This window comes from Aplidium turbinatum, chromosome 9, assembly GCF_918807975.1.
Source record: "Aplidium turbinatum chromosome 9, kaAplTurb1.1, whole genome shotgun sequence".
Classification (NCBI taxonomy): Eukaryota; Metazoa; Chordata; class Ascidiacea; order Aplousobranchia; family Polyclinidae; genus Aplidium; species Aplidium turbinatum.
In genome coordinates, this window is record NC_137480.1 from 26431874 (window position 1) to 26454674 (window position 22801).

The following is a 22801-nucleotide window of genomic DNA, read 5'->3' on the forward strand; positions in this document are numbered from 1 at the left end:
TGCATATTTTAAACCTTTTAGTTTTGCCACGTTTTTCTTCAGTTGATGCCAAATTCGTACGTTTACTTTGAAGTTTTCTGCACTGCATGTTCGCGCCAGCAATGACAAAGTAAAATTGAATGGAATAGGTCAATTTATCGTTTTTGTCCAAATTTTAGACCATCTGGCAATTCTGGTGATAGCTTCACTCATGTGGCAGTGCATTGAATTGAGACGGCAATCGAAAAAAATTTTCCCAAAATATTTCCACGACGAATATATCCCCGAAAAATCTACTCTGGCAAAGTCCATCCAAAGAATTTTCATCTGGGAGGTACGTTTGTCAGGGTAGATTTATTTGTTTACAGGGTAGATATTTTGAGAGGATCGGAGGTCAGCTACATTAATTGGTAGAAAGTATAATGGAAACAGGAAAGAAAAGAATGCAGAAAAAGAACTTAAGGAAATGATATACAAAAGTGCGCTGATTCGTCCAAGTATCAAAGAAATAAAGAGATGAACAGACGATCGCGGCTTTTGGAAACAATCTTTGGCTCGGGGACGACATGTGATAATGAAAGAAATAAACTATGCGTATAGCTCTGTTAGACTGTTACATGTTTTATTTATGAGGTTCTTTATTGTAGCTTACCTTTCATATTATGATTTTGTCAAGTGTAGACGTTTTGCGACTATTTGATTAAGCTTTCACCTTTCTTTCGTTGAGTAATTTGATTTCATCAAATTTTAGTTGACCGATGTTATTTTAAAGCAAGCTATATTATGATTCAATCCAAGTTAATAGGCTATATTTTGCAGGCTTATCTGTAGTGGCAAATGTTTTGAGAAGTTGCTTTTTTGTTCCGTCGTATCTGTGCGCAATGGTCAGGACGCTTTTATCAAAAGCGTCTTCCATGTTTGGAGGGCAAAATTTACAATTGATTTTGTCTGTATGCTTTGGATGGTTTGTCCTGGGGGGTTTATGGAATAAGCAAGAGCACAAGATTTTAAATAAAGCAGGTAAATGCCAGGTCCGGTAGTTTAACCTTCGGCTATAATTGTGACGGAAGTTTTGCGTTTTTGTAGTTTGATATAATCCAGGCACCGTGGCGTTTACTTACTGCCCCTGAACAAAACACAATACGGCCACTGCCGGTTTTTGCCAGTGCAGATATATTTGCTTGTTTTACGAATAAAAATCTCAATTGTAATATCGAAGTCTGAAATGCTGACGGTAATTGTCTGATCGCTTTTGCAGTGTGATTGATCTTGCCCAGACTGAGTATGTTGACACTTACTTTGATTAAGAACGAGAATGTGCAGCTTTTACCTTAAAAAGTGAAATAATAATATGAACGCTTTTGACACCTAGATTTTTGCATTCCTAGCCGACAAAGCACGACCCTCAGAAGCAGCTTTTGTGTACGTAAACAGACAGGGTCATTGAGAGGATAATTTGGGCCTGGTACCACTGAAATCTTCATGGCTCTAAATCCAGACTCTTCTCAGAAAAACGCATTATATCCACAGAAGACGCGGTAGTTTTTTTGTTCCCGGGCCCCATGAAAATGTTACGGGCCCTTAATGTCATCCCGGGCCCTGATCCAAAAGTACCCCCCTGGACCTCCTGTCAACGCTAACGTAAACAAGTAATTCGTCAAAAGCAGAGTTATTTGTTGTTCTAACGGTCAATGTAATGATGAGCTTTACTTCGATGTGACGTCACTATGCCGCTTCCGAAAGCCGCCTTTTCTAAAGGCATCACGTGATATTCACACTCTTTCAAATGCGTAACAGCGAGAGAAAGATATGCGTAATACGTTCCTAGTCTGTCAGTAGAGAGATAGTCGTTGGAAAACAGGATTTGTCCTTCTTACAAAACACCCAAGAAAGCTTGTTTGTCTTGTTCATGCAATGCTTAATGAGACAAAATGGTTATAATAAAGTTTTTAGATAATCTTATAGTTTTTTTTTAGATGTAAAAAGGTCAAATACAGTATAAACGTAACTGCAAGCAGGCATTTTTCCGGCGACCAAGCAATGGCCTACCAGAGCTTTTTCCCAGCGGCCAAATTCTCGCGCTCGGCAGACAAAATAAAAAGTCTGTTAAAAATGCGTGTTTTTAAAAATCAGTTTTAAAATTAATATAATTTTTTGCGTTCACTCAGGTGAATACAACACAAACTATATTTTCAGTTGTATTTAAAATGCACTGGTTCCTGAGCATTGAGCAACTCTTCGAGTTTTTGTAGCTTAGACGCTCAGACTTTTGCAAAACTTGGATCAGAAATATTTCTCGTCGGCGTTTGAGAGACTTTGCCTTGTTTGTGAAAAAAGGGTTGCGAATGCAAGTGAAGAGAAAAAGTTTGAAATACCATCGGAAACTCTATGCGAAGTAAAAAAAAGTTCGTGGGAAAAAAAATTTCGCGACCGGGCCTGCGTCAGTAATTTAAAGCCTCTACAAGCATGCGAAACTGCCAGGATTAAGCTCTTCAAGAAGCTTTCCCAGTCCGAGGATAAAGATTCAATCAATCAGTAGTTTCGGAGGCCATTTAACGACTTTTTGGCGGCCATGGCCGCCGGGAGCTTAGAGGCATGCGCAGGGCAAAAACCACAAACACATTTCAGAGATTTATGTGATCTAACATAACGAAAAGGAGACTGAAAGTAACGATCTCCGTTACTCTGAGATTTGCGGTTTCAAGTATAATACTTCGTATTTTTAACAGATCTCACAGAAAGCCACGCCGCTGATCAATGTACCTGCCCAAGGTAGGCGAGCTGATATGATTTGATAATTCGCTCCGTAAAAGCTAACATAGTTAGCGGTTGCTTGGTTGCCTGCAGATGCTGAATCAGTAGGCTATAGGAATGGACCAATTTCCAGATTGGGTTTAACTTCCAGTATTTTTTATTTATTTTAAACTTAAACCGCCGTTCCTTTATTAAACTCGTCATTGCTTTTCCAGTGTACGATGCCCTCCCTGTCCCGAAGCCATGGACTCCCCTATAAAAAGAAGAATCAGGAATTCTGAAATTGCTGCCAGTTATTACAGGTAAAGTTTTGTTTATGACTTGTTAAAATATTCGATTGCGACTCGAACATATAAAATTAAGCAATAAGAAAGGATTGAGTGGTTTTGTTCAGAATTGTCGTTTGCAGTTTTTTCTAAAATTCAACTACTTTCGCTTTTATTATATATGTCCTGATGAGGGCTCCTTGCTTTGATGTTGCGGCCTTGTTCATTATCCTATTTTATAACCCATCATCATCTTATCGGTTGGGTTTACGGCTTCTGCCTTTTTCTGCACCACTGCCATGTTAGAGCGAGGGCGATTGTTGTTTTCTGTGATAGTTGGAAATAAAAACAAATTAAAAATTGGCTTGTGATACACGTCGTAAGCTCTCTACTGAACTATTAAACTAAATTGCTTTGCTGAAAGCATAATTTATTACTAGGCTGTGTTAACATTCCGGTGGTTCTATCGAGTAGGATTTCATGAAGTATGACAGCTCCTTCTGCGGCCAAGTATAAAATGACGAAGGATACATTTTTGTGAACTTTTTGCTTTCATCACACTCTGAAAGTATGTGGTTTATTGGTTGAGGCTGTAGATCAGTGGTAGCCTACATGTTTCACCCTGTAACGATTGGCACTCATAGCATGGTGTGTAGAATTAAATCAAATAATTAATAAGGGCTACATGACGTACAATAGAAAACCTTCCATTTTTTGTTTTTAATTACTTTTAGATCCTTTCAGTACAAGCCATCCTCTTCATCAGAGGATGAGATCAACAGATGGAGAGTTCTAACTAAGAAATATAACTATGAGATGATCAATCAGGAGCCTAGGATCGGGATCAATGGAATGTGGAGGGCAGAGGTGGAACAAGTGGATGCGGTGGCGCAGTCTCTCCTCCGAGATGATAGTGAGTCTTCTGATGCATCTCAACTCGTAGACAACTTAAGTTGTGGATGTCTTAGAAACTATTGTAAGTTTGTTGAGGCAGCATCTTCATTGCAATGACGTTGTTCAATTTAAATATTCACTTCCCACACCATGATGGAGAATTGTCGATCTCAGTGAGCGGAATTTCGTCACTCTTCTTCACTCCATAATCGGCTCAAATGCTCCTGATTCACGTTGCTTGGGAACACGAGCATGGATAAGAAATTCTTCCTCTTGATCTTCCATTCTTCCCATACGGCCTCCACATGCTGGAACGTCCACTCATAAATTGTTTCATCCGGTGTTTGTTTCAAATTCCTCATGCCCAACTTTAAGTCTTGGAAACCACCAAGTGCGTTGCGTGGTCATCACCATCTGTCCCGTCTTTGATAGACGAGACCTGGCGTTTTCCTTGTATGTTGTGTCGCTATGGTGGGTCTCACAACATGATACTTTGTGTTCACTGTTTGGTTGGCACTGTTGACATGTTCTATCTATGTAACTCTCATAGATTCCAAGGACAGTGGCACCTCTAGAAAGTTGGACTTGAAAGATATTTACCGCCACAACGACCCTTACCACGGTGTGACGTACATAGCCAACTATGGGACCAACTATGCGGTGAGTGTCGGATTCTTGTGCTTGATTGAAGAATCAATAAAAGTTATTTATGAAGTGGCTGAATGTCTTTATTTCCACCATGGACCAACTTTTGTGGTTATCAGTTTGAGAGACATATAGTGAAATGAAGCTGAAAGAATCAGTGCATGCAACAAATGAATTGATTTTTGGAAAGAATTCAGCTCCCAAGCTTCCAATAGTTTTGACGCTAACAATTGATTTGTTTTGATTTTCATTGGAAAGGAGAATGTCGAATCAGGGAAAGAATCGCTTCTAAGTGTAGAGATGTGGAGGCCGTTCATTGGTGGAGCGCCAAAGCTGATTGACATAACACACGCTGGTGGGAAGGAGATGATCAACATTATATCCCCTCTCTCCAAGGTTGGTCTGTTTGTCAGGGTTGCCAGTTCAAGGCTACCAGCAGAAAGAAGTTAGCTACTGAACAAAATAGCAGATCATTTGTTGACTGTGCGATTCTATTTGAATAAACGGGACATAAATGATGTTGGATCCTGGATAAAAGGATCACATCATTTCCGCTCCGACGATTGATTCTAATGGTTTGTTTGTTCCTGATGACTCCACGATCTTCCACCATCAGATCACGGATCGCTTTCATCTCTTCCTCCAACGATACGAGACTAACATCCTCAGTGATCCTTTGTCTGGTCCGGTCCGCATCTTATTCGTCATCTTCCGAGACATCAATGATGACCAATCCTCCAGTGATGCATCAGCTGCGGTGGATCGATTTAAAGAAAGGAATCCCAGTGCTCTAATCGACTACATTTTCGCCAAAGGAGACTTCAACAGAGCTGTGGGGTTGCACTCTGGTGTCATGGAGGTGAGATTTGAAAGTTTAACTATTTATTTTTTGTAGTATTTTTTAGTAAAGCCTTCACTTATGTGTGAAGGTATTACAATACTTGACTTCATAGACAAACTTGCTGTTGAAACTGATGTCATAATGATAAGATGGAGATTCTGATCACATGACTCATGTGCTGGAGGTAGGTAAGTGTCACAATGACCATGGAAGGGTTAAGCTTGTAGAAAAAAATAGGTTGGTAGAGCAAAAAAAGTAAAGTAAAAGCCTCTCCCGGCTATATACCCAACAGACTCTTTGAATATTGCCAATTAAAATGAAATTAAAATCATCCCGCGTCTTAAATTTTTGTAATTTATTGATAAAGCGTTTACCATCTTATTGAAATATTTATTTTGAAGAAGTCGCTTTCTCTGCTTTTTCCCCGCTCAAAACTTTCAAACATTATTGTTGCAGTGCAAAGATGACGAAATAGTTCTGTTCCTTGATGTAGACCTGGTGATAGGTCCAGGATTCTTGGGTCGGGTGCGTCGTAACACCGTCCAACATAAACGCGTCACGTTTCCCAGGGTGTTCTCCCAGGTGCGTCAATGCTGACTGATGTGCGTCTTGTAGCAGTTATGCTTTAATGAACTCTGTTTGTACCACAAATGTGTTAAAACCAATTTGACCTGCAGTTACAAGTGGCCTTAATTCTTACACAGACAGCAAATCAATCATTTTTTAGAATACGACTGTTACGTAACAATTGCATGTTCAGTACGATCCCGAAGTGATGGAGAAAGCCGCGAAGTTGGACTCAGATCTACTTCCCCTCGTATCCGACAAGATGGCGACCAATAAAGAAACTGGATTCTGGATTTATTACGCGTTCGGAATTGCAGCCATGTATAAGTCCGACTACTTGAAAGTTGGAGGGTTCAGGTGACCTCAAGCTCGAGTTTTTATTTCTAGCTCGGTGGTTATAAGCACTCGACTCAAAATCAAGCGGCGCTGCTTCGGCTCTCAGGGTGTGCGCTTGAGCAAATCATTTCAGGACTACTTTTCATTCAGCGGCACCTAATAGATGAAATAATTCACTGGCTACAACACTTCAACAATCGGAAACTTCGCTTTGTCAATTTCGGTAACCGGCCCTACGTCAAGAGCCTCTATAAGTAATAAGTATGCGAAACTACCAGGAATAACCTATCAAGGCTTTGTCAGTCTGAGGATGAAGATTCAAAACCAACAGAGCAAATTACATTTTATTGAAATCATTAATGTTGTTATAAAGCCCCACGCTCATCGATGCGTGTCGGTGGCAACAAGGCCAAGCTATTTCTAGAGTTAGTCTTCATCTCAAGAACAATGAGTTGGTTTGTCAAGTTAGCGGTCTCAAAACCTCAGGTATAGCCTAAATTGGCGCTCAGCTGGGTTAGTTTCCATAGCAGCTATTCATGGCATTGTTGTAATTGCGCGCGGTTTGTGTGAAAGAACTTCAATTTCCAACAGCTCAAAGTATTTCTCTGTGAACCAGCTTGTCCGCCCCGATAGCTCAGTTGGTTAGAGCCTGACTTTGTGAAGGAAAAATCTTCAAGATCAATCGGCGCTGGTTCGACTCTCGGGGTGTGCGCTTGAGCAACGCATTCTAAGGACTGCTCTCCATTCAGGGACATTCTAAGGGATTCCATTCAACGCATTCTAAGGACCTGGTGGATGGAATATTTCCCTGGCAACAAGACTTTAACAATCGGAAAACTTCACTCTGTCAATCTCGGTAACCGACCCTGCGTCAAGAGCCTCTACAAGTATGCGAAATTACCAGGAATAACCTATCAAGGCTTTGTCAGTCCGAGGATAAAGATTCAATAACAACCAACCAACCATGTTTCTGGCTCATCGTCCTTGAGATCAAAACTGTTGCGATAAATTTGTGAAGAATTTGTACAGGTGACGCGTATTTGTAATCTGTAGGTCGCTGCAGCTGCTGAGTGTTTTGACCGGTATAGACGATTTTAACACAGGACAATTTTCCCTATGAACCAGCTGACTGCATTCATTGTGACCTTTCTCGCACTCAGCCAGAGAGTTAGTTAGTGCTTTAAACTTTGTTTGACAATTACAATGAAAAAGAATAATGGCAGGGGTGGGAATCGAATCCACGCCATCGAAGTGACTGTTCCTTCATTTAACTCGACCTGCTATCAGACGGAGGGAAAAACTCCCGCTCTTTACTAGTTTTAAGATTTTACCAGGAAGGAATCTTTCTAAAACGCTGATTTTTTATTATTTGCGCATCGTTTGAACCCAATTTGGTTATTTTTAAAACATTGTGTGCTTCACAATAAGCATTTTGTCACAAGTTGTTCAGAAATTTTGTCTTGCACACTTGCACACTCTTGCAACCTTGCACACTCGGAATGAAATTCTACTTAAGGATTATATACTTTGCTGCTTTTGAAAAAAAAAGCACACAAAAGAGTAGGCCTACTGTTGATATTAGGGCTACCATATGTCCTCTTTTAAGAGGATTTGTCCTCTTTTTTGAAGAAAAATAAATTGTCCTCCGAGGACACCCAAAAATGCTCAAATGTCCTCTTTTTTTACATTTTCAGTTTTCTTGCTCATATTTTCAACAGGATTTCATTGTTATGTGACTTTTTCGCAATTTCCAACCATTTCTGTACCAATGCAACATTCTGATTTATAGATTTTCAAAAAAACATTGACGTAGGCCTACTATTTGATCTGCTGTTCTAAACAATCTTAGACGTTTATTGAAACGTACTACATTGCTTTGCGATTGTCTTAAAAGCCAAATAGGCTAATGCGGCAATGCCTAATGGTCAGCGATGAGTGCGAGTGGAATTGCAAATACACTTGTAAATTTGAGGAGATCTGATCAACTAATTTATGAAAATGAAAAGTTGGACAAATTAAAAAAATTAAGAAAATAAAAAATGGAGTAAATCACAAAGAAATGAAACATTGAAAAACAGCAAAAACTTGCAAAAGAACTACCATTTAGCGTTTTATAGGCAGAGAAAACTTTTCCTCTCTACATTGAGAAATTCCAAGTCTGACTACTTAGATTGCTGGAAGATGGAGACTACCGTTTCTTCGACTTGTTGTTTTTCTTTAGTGATTGCAAACAAACTGTACTTCAGAAATGACTGCAAATAAGCAGGCACTAACCGATCAATGCAATAAACAAAGAAAAACGAAACACGTTCACTGCTTCAACGCGTGACGGAAACCTACCACAAAATTACCATCAGGCATTGGAGCGTGTAAAGCAATGTTGCAGAACGCGTTTTCGAATATTAAATTCTCATCAGTGCGACTACATTTATGAACACAATAACCACGGTTAAATTTTAAACTTAATACAATACATTACAAAGATTAAGGACATATTCTCAGTGTTCACTTGAATATTATTAATATCAATTCAATATGATTTCAGTGATTATAATACAATGTAATATAGTGGCGTATCCAATTAATTAGCGACGACCTTTTAAAGCACACGTTAATTCGTAAAGAAATAAGATAAAAAGTCTCAGTCATTTTAGAAGATGTAAATATGTCAAACTCTTTTGTCAAAATTGACAAAAGAGTTAGACATATTTACATTTTAAGGTTGTCACACTTTTACAATAAACTATTTTTTTACTATGATCTATTTTGTATTGATTCAACGCTTGTAAACGTTGTTGATTACCAACTTAATAGTTTGGCTAATTTGTCAAATGAAGCAAATCGAAAAATAATCCAAAGTGCACTATGCATGACATACAGCCTATTTCAAAATAAATCGTGGCATGTATAGCCTACTTACAACTTATGTGAGTGCAAATGTAGAATCATTTTAATCTATGATGCAGCCACAATGGTACAAGAAAAGAAACAGCCTTTTGGTTGAGTCTGTCCTTAGCATCTCAACAGCTGTAGCCTATACAACTTCAATTATATCTCGTGCGAGAAATAATATGATTTCGTTAAAGTTAATCCTTTTTTTCTGAAAAAAGTTAAGGCATGGCTACCTGCAGACCTACTTTCTAATTTGTCACATTTTTATGACATTATCACATCACATTTTCATTTTGTCACAGAAATCAAAAAATCGGCTTCCGAGAAACAAACAAACTTGTCTGTTTTTTTGCTGTAACTTTTGCTGCATACGTCTATAATTATCCAAAACGATGTAAAAAGTTCTTCATACGTAACATTTTACTTGTGTTTTACTCGCTGGCGAAACATGTCCTCTTTTTAGGGGATGAAAATATGGTAGGCCTAGTTGATATACTCCTCTCACCTCTGCCCAGAGTGTAATAAATTGGGTGGGCATAGTTGCTGAAGGAAAGGCGGCCGAGAGAAAGGAACTGGCCACCCTACTCTGCTGAAGGCTTACTGTGGCGAGAAAATCATTTTACCCCCCTATGCTTGAAATCAAGCATGATAACATCTCATCTTTATTATAAGTCACGACTTCTTATTTCTCAGCTAATCCTGCTCTTTTTTTGCAGACTGGACATCAAGGGATGGGGAGGAGAGGATGTTGACCTCTTCAAAAAGATGGTCGCCAACAAAGACCTTGACGTCATGACAATGGTGGATCCCGAATTAATTCACGTTTATCATAAACGCGGTTGTGACAAGAGTTTGGCGCCTGACCAATACTCCATGTGTGTTGGCGCCTGGTCGGAAACGCTTGGTTCACAACGACAGGTTGCCAACCTCTATCTGGACACGCACATGAAGCCTGAAACGTAGTGAAGTTGATTGTCCCCATCTTTTCGTCATCGGTGCCTGATGGAACGAACGCAGGATTTCATCTTCGATTGTCGGCACTGCAACTTTTATTTATTAAGTTTGTTCCAGATCAGAGGTGTAGTGGCAATTTTATATTGGTTTGAGCCATGCAAGAAAAAAGGGTCATTCTTTCCTCTCCCTTTTTCTATGAATCCCCACCTCAACATAGAGATGCGGTAGCATACCTGAGTACTGTTTTAGGTTAGCCTACTGCTGGGTTAAGATCTTTATAACGTAGCCTTAATGGGATGTCCAACTTTCCTAAAGCGGCCATGCAGAAAATGTTTGATTGCCTGATACCACTCCCTCGAAGGGAATGTATCTTCCACGTCCGTCATATTGGGGGGGGAGCAAGGACATGGCGTTACATGAAGTTTACAATATCAATTTGTTTCACAGCATTCAATTCATGGAGTAGTGAGAATTTAAAATACCAAAGAGAGGTTTCGACTTAAAATAATGCTGAATTTTTATTAATATTCTGAAGATTTGTTTGACTGTATTTTCTTGTTCGCGAGCTATTTGTCTCAATAAATTGATTGATTGAATCTTTATCCTCGGACTGGGAAAGTTTCTTGCAGAGCTTAATCCTGGCAGTTTCGCATACTTGTAGAGGCTTTGAATCATTGACTCAGGCCCGGTCGCCGAGATTGACAGAATGAAATTTCCGATTGTTAAAGTCTTGTTGCCGGGAAATTATTCCATCCATTAGATGCCGCTGAATGGAGAGCAGTCCTTAACGTGCGTTGCTCAAGCGCACACCCCGAGAGTCGAACCAGCGCCGCTTGATCTTGAAAGTTTCTTCTTTGCAGAAGTCACGCGCAAACCAACTGAGCTATCGTGGCGGAAATTCATTCTCGATTGTTTGTATTAGCAGCCTCGTCTCGAATGGAGGTCTCGCTGGTCCTTAGAAACAGTCTTCTTGTCTTCACAATTGAGATGTATTTTAAGTGATTGAACATTTGAAACACACCCAGGATGAAAAGCGTTTCATCTTTTTGCATTCTCGGTATTAAGTTCATAAATTAAAACTCCATAGTGCTGTTTTCGAGAAAATCTTTGTTGAATTTCAATCACTGTTGCATCACAATACCTAACGAACATTTTCTTCTACAAGTAAATCTTTGGTTTAAACCTCTGCATCCGAGTACCTATTCTTCCACCACTTTGTCGTCAAAGCTTTGCAGACGGCACCGAAAAGTTATTGATGTCTAGTGTCCATCTTTTTACTACTTCAGGGTGCTTCAATGTTTCTTCCCAATGCCATCTAAGACGCGCAGTTCCAAAGGTCGCTTGTCTACAAAGGTGGAATCAACCACGCGTAGACGGTGTCTGGTTGCCAGCTTCACTGTGAAAGCTCAGTGGCAGACATGGACGAGTGTTTACTTCGGCCAACGGGCAAGCTCAGCAGCACAGACTGCGGAGTGAAGTGGTTTGGCTTCGGGACGCCGAAGTACAGAATGACTTCTTCGCGGTGAAGTTAAGCGGTTGAACATCCGCAACAATGTGACAGAGCCAATGCACTTAAGGGTAGAAAGTCACTACAAACGAAGCAAGTCTGTTTCATTTAAAGACCGCTTTGTGCGAGCTTGACTTTATTGAAAATTAAGCGCTTATGTCATGGAAGTAGCAAATTTAATCTGAATAAAAACCGAGAAATAAACATCTTGACCTCACCAGGTTTGGACGATAACATTCTGATCAACGCAATGAGCGAATGATTTCTCAACGATTTGATCAAAAGTCCGTGAGGACCCAATAAGCCTGATGACATCACAGTGTTACAAACAAGATAAATAGGATTACATTTCATTAAGAATGACAATTCATAATCCGAACATTGCATCATGTGCTCTTCTTCCAGCCGTGACGAAACGTCACTTGCGTTGATGACGTAAAAGGGATTGTTGACGTCACAATGCATTCGCTTTTGGCGGCTCTGGTACTCCAAAACTTCGCCCACCAGCGAGGAACAATATCAACGCAAGTTGTACAACCATCGCGACGAAGCTGGCAAGTCATAATCCTCAGAACAATGATCGCATCAGCTGCACAGCTCAGCGCGCCATATTCAAGTACAATAACGATGCAGTAAATGATGTCACTAGTTTCAAAGCAAAGAAGACAATTCGAATATAATTTCAAAGTCATATTTGGATTTATTAAAGCGCTGAAGACAACTTTCATTGGCGTAAGACTCACAAACAAACATAATTTCATTTGAATCTTTGCTGCTGTTATTCTAAACTGACATTTTGTGACACATAACACTACAAGTTTCGATTGCTTTGTTTCGCTTCAGCAGATTTCACGTTGCTCTTGTGAGAGCAGTCGCGGAATGTAAACAGCAACTCTGCAAAAGCGCCACGATTCTGCAGCAACTCAATAAATAACTTGCGCAATGTGATTGGTATAAAATGCACTGCCGCAATTTCATTAAGGAATAAATATGATTTAATAAAACTAAAGTAGCAGTGATTTTCACTACGTTTCAGGTTTCATGTGTGTGTCCAGGTAAAGGTTGGCAACCTGTCGTTGTGAACCAAGCGTTTCCGACCAGGCGCCAACGCACATGGCGTATTGGTCAGGCGCCAAACTCTTGTCACAACCGCGTTTGTGATAAACGTGAATTAATTCGGGATCCACCATTGTCATGACGTCAAGGTCTTTGTTGGCGACCATCTTCTTGAAGAGATCAACATCTTCTCCTCCCCATCCCTTGATGTCCAGTCTGCAGAAAAAGAGCAGGATTAGCTGAGGAAAAAGAAGATTAATGGCTGAATATAGATGTTTTTAAAACATTGCAAGCGTGTTTATTAAAACCACTTAAAATTGTCGCAAGATGCTGGAAATGAAATCAGGTAAAATATCTGCAAACTTTGACGAGGCATGAAGCCCCACACTGACACACAGTGGCACATATCCACCATCAAAGGAAGCAGATAGATAATAAGTTTTCAGACAAGTCTCACCTGAACCCTCCAACCTTCAAGTAGTCGGACTTATACATAGCAGCCACCCCGAAAGCGTAATAAATCCAGAATCCAGTCTCTTTATTGATCGCCATCTTGTCGGATACGAGGGGAAGTAGATCCGAGTCCAATTTCGCGGCATTTTCCATCACTTCGGGATCGTACTGAACATGCAATTGTTACGTAACAGTCGCGGGGTGGTAACATAGAGAGAGAGAGAGAGAGAGAGAGAGAGAAACCTTTTATTTTGTCTGTTGCGAGAAAAGTATACGGTACAAAATATAGACAATGCAAATAAAATAGCACCATAACTAGAATCTACAACAGACAGGAAGCAGCGAAAGACTATATTAGTCATCGAGTCAGCTGCTTCCCGTGTTTTTAATGTGACAAATGTCAAACATCGGCATTACGTTGAAACCAAGATATGAGTTAAAACAGGATAAGCTTAAGTTCCGTAAAAAATGAAAACAAAAAGTTGTTTACTGCTGCGACAGTCAAGTGAATTCCTGTGGTTTTATTCAAATATCAAAAAAAATCATGCCCTACAAATGTAGTAAGTTATGAGAAAAAAACAAAAATAGATAGATCCAAAGTGATGAGATTGCAAGTAAAGCCGAGAGAATTACACAGTTACCTAGTTAGTTTTCTTAAAAACACCAGTCTTGAGTAATGCTCGAATCTTGCCTCGAATTCACCCTTAGTCGGCTAAGACAATAATGGCAAGAACAACAGACGATGGTTCAAATGGGGACAGGGTTAAGTTTACGAAAAGAATCGCTTAATCCATAGATGTAGATCACTCACCTGAGAAAACATAATGGGGAACACTGTGCGCCGATGTTGGACGGTGTTACGACGCACGCGACCCAAGAATCCTGGACCGATGGACAAGTCAACATCAAGGAACAGAACTATTTCGTCGTCTTTGTGCTGGAACAATGAACATGTTAAGCCAACAACTCACAAGCATATGTGACGTCATTAAAAGGTGCTACGGTGACCAACTGTTACCTTGTTCTCATGAACGTTTCGAGTTTCAAATTCGACACCGCTTTTGTCAAACAAAATTATTGGCAAGGTGGGTATCAGCGCTTTATTGAACGTGAGCCCAATCTCAAATCAACTCAAAGTCCAAATTTTATTCACCATGACCCGGTTCGCGTTGTAATTATTTTTAACAATTTTTGTTGCCACCCAGTTGGGTTGCTTTTACTTCACTTTGTTCATGTTTGTGAAAACAAAGTGGAATTAATTGAAATAACCTCCACTCGCAAATCTCACCTCCATGACACCAGCGTGCAACCCCACAGCTCTGTTGAAGTCTCCTTTGGCAAAAATGTAGTCGATTAGAGCACTGGGATTCCTTTCTTTGAACCGATCCACCGCGGCTGATGCGTCACTGGAGGATTGATCATCATTGATGTCTCGGAAGATGACGAATAAGATGCGGACTGGACCAGACAAAGGATCACTGAGGATGTTAGTCTCATATCGTTGGATGAAGAGATGAAAGCGATTCGTGACCTGATGGTGGAAGATCGTGAAATCACAAACACACAAAACCATCCGGATCAATCATCGTAAAGGAAGTGATCCTCTCATGTATGTTCCAGCATCATTTATGTCCCGCTTATTTAAATAGAATCGCACAGTCAACAAACGATCTGCTATTTTGTTCAGTAGCTAACTTCTTTCTGCTGGTAGCCTTGAACTGGCAACCCTGACAAACAGACCAACCTTGGAGAGAGGGGATATGATGTTGATCATCTTCTTCCCACCAGCCTGTGTGATGTCAATCAGCTTTGGCGCTCCACCAATGAACGGCCTCCACATCTCTACACTTAGAAGCGATTCTTTCCCTGATTCGACATTCTCCTTTCCAATGAAAATCAAAACAAATCAATTGTTAGCGTCAAAACTATTGGAAGCTTGGGAGCTGAATTCTTTCCAAAAGTCAACTCATTTGTTGCATTCACTGATCCTTTCAGCTTCATTTCACAATTTATCTCTCAAACTGATAACCACAAAACTTGGTCCATGGTGGAAATAAAGACATTCAGCCACTTCATAAATAACTTTTATTGATTCTCCACCCAACCACAAGAATCCGACACTCACCGCATAGTTGGTCCCATAGTTGGCGATATACGTCACACCGTGGTAAGGGTCGTTGTGGCGGTAAATATCTTTCAAGTCCAACTTTCTAGAGGTGCCACTGTCCTTGGAATCTATGAGAGTTACATAGATAGAACATGTCAACAGTGCCAACCAAACAGTGAACACAAAGTATCATGCTGTGAGACCCACCATAGCGACACAACATACAAGGAAAACGCCAGGTCTCGTCTATCAAAGATGGGACAGATGGTGATGACCACGCATCGCACTTGGTGGTTTCCAAGACTTAAAGTTGCGCATGAGGCTTTTGAAACAAACACTGGATGATTTATGAGTGGACGTTCCAGCATGTGGAGTCCGTATGGGAAGAATGGAAGATCTAGAGGAAGGAATCCTAATCAATGCTCGTGTTCCCAAGCAACGTGAATCGATCCAATTGTGGAGTGAAGAAGAGTGACGAAGTTCCGCTCACTGAGATCGACAATTCTTCATCGTCGTGTGGGAAGTGAATATTTAAGTTGAACAACGTCATTGCAATGAAGATGTTGCCTCAACAAACTTACAAGTTTCTAAGACATCAACAATTTAAGTTGTCTACGAGTTGAGATACATCCGATCAGAGGACTCACTATCATCTCGGAGAAGAGACTGCGCCACCGCATCCACTTGTTCCACCTCTGTCCTCCACATTCCATTGATCCCGATCCTAGGCTCCTGATTGATCATATCGTAGTTATATTTCTTAGTTAGAACTCTCCATCTGTTGATCTCATCCTCCGATGAGGAGGAAGGCTTGTACTGGAAGGATCTAAAAGAAGGACATTTTGTAAACTTTAAAAGTACAATAATAGTTTTAACAAAGCCAATGGGAAAAGAGTTTGGTGATGAGTGTTGGAACAACAGAATAAAAAACCACATTTCATGGTTAGTCTGCTAGCCACTGACTACATGAAGAACTTCGATTGCATTTCAAATTTGCTCTTTAAATCACAAAAACCTCTACAACATTCCATTCTACCAGAATGCCATAAGTTACATTTCTATTTTTAAATCACTCAATCTAATTGCATTAGGACCTGTAGAGATCAGGCTTTGCCCCAGTTAATACTAAAGTCTAGTTAAACATATAAACCAGCATGGTCTTAAAACAAGAATCTGTACCTGTCATAAATGCCAGCAACTTCAGAGTTTTTTAATGTTTTTATTGGGTTCTCAGAGTGATCAGAACACGGAGGGCATCGTATGCTGAATGAAATATATTGCAAGATAGTTTAATAAAAAATGCAAAAATTGTTACCATGTTGAACCCAGCTTAAACACTTTACTTTCAATACTGATTACAAAATATGAAAAATTTTATTAGAGCTGCTAAAATAGAATTTCAAACAAACATGCAGCGACACACTTATAATTACTGTGGTGGATTTAAGTGTTGGATGAATTCATCTCTCCTCATCAAAGCATCAACTAGATAAGCTAGAACTCGTAAACTGTAAAACATCAACCACAATCAGACACATCATAACAACATACCTCGGACAATTACATTGCACAAGCTGGCTGTCCATAAGATCTGTAATAGACCGGTAATAAAAAACAATCTTGTCAGGACACAAGTTAAATATTTAAAAATTGCATAATTCGTTCAGTGCTTTTAAATTAGATTTTAAAAATATTCTTTGCGCATGGTATCATTGCATAGGCCAGATTATTATATTGATGTCATGAACAAAGAATCAAAATTTATTTTAATTGCCAATAGACAATAAGTAAAATCAATTTATATTTCTTCTTCGTGTGAACCTTCTTTGAAACTCCAGTTCACGCAGACCAAGCACACCATTTGGCGCATAGTAGATGGTGCACTGGTGCAGTTACAAGTGGTGTGGTCTGTGATTCGTTCCTCCTTGCCACACAGATCGCGGAAGTAGGCATTCCTCATTTGTACATGTTGGAGCGGAATAGTCCGATGACAGCATTCAGGCAGTTGAGCTGCACCCAGGCTTTCCTTGGCAAAAGCATTCTGGTTGGATGGGGGCCGGTGTCAGAGATGAAACGTTGGAGTCTTGAGGAGTTCTTCTTCCACTTTGCATTTAATTCAAATTGATAATAAACATACCACCAAGCTATTTTTTAAGAATATTAGTTTTATGCAAATATATATTAAAGAACTCACATGGACTTTGAGCTGTCTTCTCTAAAATATGTTCCACTTTTTCATTCCACACATGTCCCAAGATAAACCAACCAAACATAATTGACAATGTTAGCTGAACTTTTTGCACTCCGAGAATTAACCTCACTTTTGACAACATTCTTATTACAGTTTATCTAGTCAAAGATTAGTACATGTTTACTCCATAAACTACTTTAACACATATGCAAGTCAATGGTGTAAATGCTTTGTCCGATCCATTATCTGCTGGTTCTGCGGGCCGCCTGCTGTCTTCTACTTGCTCTATTGATAACACCACTTTGATTCCAGAGTTGCACTTGCAGGCCCAATTCTAAATCTTGACGAAACACATATTCTGCCACACTAATGACAATATAATAAAATACAAACATGAAAAAGTACATCAAACAGTAAAGAACAATTTCTTCTATTAAATACATGGCGCCAATAACATTTGCAACTTAGTATTTAATAATTTAGCAGAACTTTACATTTATTGAAATTCTTTGAAAGAGAATAAACAGAGAAGTAAACTCCTGGACAAAGATGATTGGTCAAAGTTATAAGGAAATCATTTTCAAGAATTTAGATTAGAGCTGAGGGTAGGGTTGCTACTCCTCAAAGGACACACAGGAACAAACTTGTCTTCTTTCTTTCTACAGCACATTGGACAAAGTTTATCAAATTTGAATATACAAACATCCACATTTCTCTTCATTTGTGGGCAAAATAACCAGGTACGGTAGTAGCCAATCCAGGTTACAATGATGTTCATGGCAATGTAAACATGGTGATGTTTGTTTTTAACATTTCTTCAGATTAATTACAATTTGATGCGCTTTTGTTTTCCAGCTTGGTTTTCAACTTCCATGCTTCAACCAAGTAATTATCCTAGACTAATGTTAACACAGAGTGGAAAAAACTGACTTTAAAGTAAACAGAACAAAAAATTATTTAATTTAAAAAGTAAAATTTGCACTTAAATTTTAAGACAGAAATCAACATTGTCTCCAAGACTGAACTCTGAGTGGGTTTCTCTGGTGGACTAACTCAAGGTCGGCAGCGTACTTGAAGAAATAGATCAGCATGAAATAAAGAAGACAGATCCAGAACAAGCATAATGAATAAACAACAAACTGTTCAATAAGATACATACTTGCAACCACTTCTTTTCAAACACACATGAACTACAAACTACATAACATTAAAAAAGGCATCCAACCCTACTTTTTACTACAAAACTTACCTAAACTTTTTTGTAATTACTCATACTATTATGAAGTCATAAAGCTAAATGAGCATTATCCTTGTGATCTTTTGCTGATGTGATATTGAGAGAAACAAGATGAGGAGAAGTCTGTATTCTTGCCTGGCTATTGTTCAAGATTTTAATGTTCATGCCACAAGTAATTCTGCTGCTTGCAAAATATTGAACCAATTTGTAAGTTAGCCGCCCCCAGAGGCTAATAATAATCACCACTAACAGCATCTCACAACCTAGTTTTCACATTTTTGAGGTTATGTATAATAATAATAATGGTGTTGCAAGCACAGCAGTGCTTTTTCACCTTCATAACTTACGTAGCAATCAGGCCCGGATTTAGGGGGGGGCAGAAGGGGCAGTTGCCCCGGGCCCCCCAAATTTTGAAGGGCCCCCCTATGTGGAAAAAATGTGATTTTGTGTTATTTTTTTTCCTTTTGGCCTTTAAAGTTTCTGCAAAATGCTATGCAGTACTGGACTGATGCTACTGTAGACGTAGAGATGGTTTTTCGCGCCGTAGGCGCGAAAAATTTTTTTGCACGGGGGCCCCCGATTTAAAAGTGCCCCGGGCCCCCCATCAGCTAAATCCGGCCCTGGTAGCAATATTAAATAAAAAAATAAAAAACGAAATAGAATACCAACAAGGAAGTCATAAACAAGAGACAAAACACCAAGAAAAACGAGTCAATACTACCTAGAGCATACATATCTTATTAAAGGCACAGCATAACACTAAAATCAAACAAAAAACACCTGGGGCTGGAGACTGTATCTGTATCTTTTGGGTAGCCTACAGAAGCAAAGTAGTCTGTCAAACATTGACTGAAATCCCATCCCCATAAACATTGGTCGTGAAAAACACGTGAAATTCTGAGGAAACTCGTGTAATACACGTGTATTTCTCGTGTTTTTACGAGCCAATGTTTATGGGGATAGTAACTAAAATCACAAGCATACTCTCTAGTTTGCACAGTTGCATATTTGTGTTTTGTGATAAAAAAATCCAACCAGATTCAAGTCAACCGTGGCATCAGCTACGCATGAACGAGCAACTTAAATAATATTTTTAAAAATATCGAAATAAAACAAAACTTCTTAACTAAATAATAATAATAACATTTTATTTCACACCAGTTGGGTTCAAAATAGCGTCAATAAAAATCTCCATGATTGGCGATTTTCTGCCAACTATCACAGTTCTGCCCCGCAACTGTCGCAGATCCGCCCCGATAGCTCAGTTGGTTAGCGCGTGACTTCTGGAACAAAGAAGCTTCAAGATCAAGGGGCACTGGTTCGACTCTCAGCTCAGGGTGTGCAATTGAGCAACGCACGTTAAGGTAAAGGTGCCATACTCAGTACTGAGCTTTGGGGAATGAGAAGATGAGGTTCTCATTATACTAAACTAAGCCTTCGGCACAACGGAGAGTAGGGTGGCCAGTTCCTTTCTTTCGGCCGCCTTTACTTCAGCAACTACGCCCACCCAATTTATTACACTCTGGGTAGAGGTGAGCGGTGTTTTTCAAAAACCAGCTGAAGCCGGGAGTCGAACCAGGTTTGCATAATTGGAAAGCCAACGCCTTATCCGTTGCGCCATCCCACCGCTCACCTGCACGTCAAGGACTGCTCTACATTCAGCGGCATCTAATGGATTGAGTAATTTCCGGCAACAAGACTTCAACAATCGGAAACTTCACTCTGTCAATCTCGGTGACCGAGCTGCGAAATTTTTTTTCCACAAACTTTTTGCTACTTCGCATAGAGTTTGTATTTATATCGTGAGAATGCAAGCATTTTTTGTTGGCGCGTTTGGTTCAGTAGTTTCGTCTTTTGCCTTATAATCGTGAGGAGATCGGTTCGACGCCCATCGAAGTCAATTTTTTTTTTCTTTAGGCCTACATTAATTTTTGCGGTGCACAAAAGCTTTTAAAAAAAGTAAGATTAGGGCTAATGGGTTATTAATTCTTAATCAATTCGGAAAATCTTACTTTTAGACTAGTGACCAGAATCATTTTTTTTCTCAACTTTTTTAACTTGACTAGACGAGGTGTAGCCTATCTCCAGGCTACGTATTTTTTCATGTTCAATCAATCAATCCATCAGTTCTTGCGCATTGTAAGAGATCGAACGCTTCGCATAAATGTTTCTGCTGGTCTTCCTTGATTTCGTTTGCTTTTGATCAGTTTTGATTATAGGAAAGTTTCATTATAAACTGAGTTTATGGGATGTCGTATTTTATGTCCCAACCAGAGAATTTGACGTTTGCTGACTTGCTAAAGCTTCCCTAGCTGAAGCAGGGGAGTTTCTCTTATAGCGCCATAGCTTTTAACAAGTCATTGTGAATAGGCTAGGCTATGTTCAATCCACGAAATTTTGAAAATTCTTCTTAATGATTGTCTATGAAATGTGTGAATGGTATTTTGAAGTTGTAATGCTGGTTTCCATGTTTCACAGGCACAAGTAAAAACGGGAAAAACAAGTGTTTGGAGAACAACTCTTGTTCTTCTTAAGTGACTGCAACAAACTAGCCTAGGCCTATAATAGGCTATAGCCTAATAGTGACGTTGGTTAGGGTTAGGTTAACCCTAACCCTTTTTTTCTGTAGCACCAGTGTCAGTATTGAGCGGAGTGGGATTGTTGAGAATCCGACTTCATGAAACCAGACTCCACCCCAATCTGACTTCAAAATTTTTCATTATTTTCGACTCCGAATTCATTCCACTCCGAAATCAAGTTTTGAAATTACGTAACATTTGCCAAGGTGGACACTTAAACATAAAAATTTTTGATAAGACAAATGAATCATTGGACCAATCACAATTTACAGGAACACCGTTTCAACCAATCAGGAAGTTGCAGTTAAATCAAAATAAAAACGTAAACATTTCTGATAGAAAATAAATTGAATGAACGTTCCGCTGTTGCCAGCGTTGTCTAATCGGTTAAGGCTAGGGGATACAAACTTAAATTGAAATAATGACTTTGGGATCTCAATTCTCATTACTCTTTTTTTGTTGATTACCAAAAATAGGTCAAAATATAATCAACTCTTTGGCTGAATGTCATAGGGGTCACAATTGAACGGTGGTTATTTAAACATATGTTCTGATTAGTTGGCGGTGTCTTACAGGCAGTGCCGGATTCACCATTATACTGGCCTATAAAGGCTGAAGCCTAGGGCCTCAAGGTTTAGGAGACAGTCAACAACACTTCCACAACTATTGGAAACTTCACTCTGTTAATCTCTGCAACTGAGCCTGCGTTAGTGATTCAAAGCCTCTATAACAAGTAGCCTACGGTATGCGAAACTACCAGGAAAAATAAAAACTGGTTTCAAAAAGTTATTAACTGACTAGGCTATAGACTATAGTTGCCTTCTTTGATTGAGAAAATAGAACGCAAAAAAATCAACACGTTGGCCTTTCAAGACACAACAAGAAATATCACAGAGTCTAAAATATTAGAAGTAGGTAGCCAGTGCCGGTCTTAGGGTATTTCGGGCCCTGTGCGAAATATGCTTTGCGGGCCCCAATGACAATGATCCAATTCAGTAGCGCAGCTAGGTACTTTGAGAGGAGAGTGGGGGTTTGACGGCCGGCGAAGCCTGACGGCGTATTCGCCGAAAGCGACACCCAGCGGCGGGGGAGTCTGGGGGCCCTCCCCCAGAAAATTTTGAAAAATTACTTTGAATTTGGTGCATTCTGAGAGCATGTTCAACAAAAATACCGATAGCCTACTTGCTCGTGAATCGAATTGATCGAGTTTTCTCCATTGGAAATGACAAAGATTACTGCATTTTCTGATAGGGACAGTAGCCTACATTACAGTATGATCTACAATCCCTAATTTTCTGAGTAAATTGCAGGCTCCCTAATTTGCGGGCCCTGTGCCATCGCACGGTATGCACACCCCAAAGACCGGCACTGAGGTAGCCTACTGTATAAAGTTTATTTACAGTTTAATGCGAGATCAATACAGCAGAGTTTACCACGAAAAGCAAACCGATCTAGCAAGAGTAGCAATTAAGTAGGCGACAAGACACTCCAAATTTAGCTTTAAACAAACAAGCTTAGGCTACTAAGCTAATTGGTTGTTATA

General features: G+C 39.6%; 2 protein-coding genes across 2 annotated transcripts; one reads left to right on the forward strand and one right to left on the reverse strand.

Moving 5' to 3' along the window:
• Positions 1–294: 294 nt before the first annotated feature.
• On the forward strand, positions 295–10718 carry LOC145777317 (chondroitin sulfate synthase 3-like). The gene is made up of 11 exons (XM_082588671.1): positions 295–313; positions 799–999; positions 2709–2751; positions 2949–3035; positions 3734–3912; positions 4444–4553; positions 4797–4934; positions 5155–5397; positions 5836–5961; positions 6140–6303; positions 9891–10718. Exons 2-11 carry the CDS (start codon positions 861–863, stop codon positions 10135–10137), a joined length of 1476 nt encoding a protein of 491 aa, XP_082444797.1. The 5' UTR covers positions 295–313; positions 799–860; the 3' UTR covers positions 10138–10718.
• Positions 10719–11746: 1028 nt separating this feature from the next.
• On the reverse strand, positions 11747–18658 carry LOC145777431 (chondroitin sulfate synthase 3-like). Its single transcript, XM_082588802.1, has 10 exons — positions 17446–18658; positions 16803–16842; positions 16431–16514; positions 15899–16077; positions 15270–15379; positions 14889–15026; positions 14433–14675; positions 13956–14081; positions 13149–13312; positions 11747–12907 (listed from the first exon to the last, which is right to left on the reverse strand). Exons 1-10 carry the CDS (start codon positions 17582–17584, stop codon positions 12661–12663), a joined length of 1470 nt encoding a protein of 489 aa, XP_082444928.1. The 5' UTR covers positions 17585–18658; the 3' UTR covers positions 11747–12660.
• Between the last annotated feature and the right edge of the window lie 4143 nt (positions 18659–22801).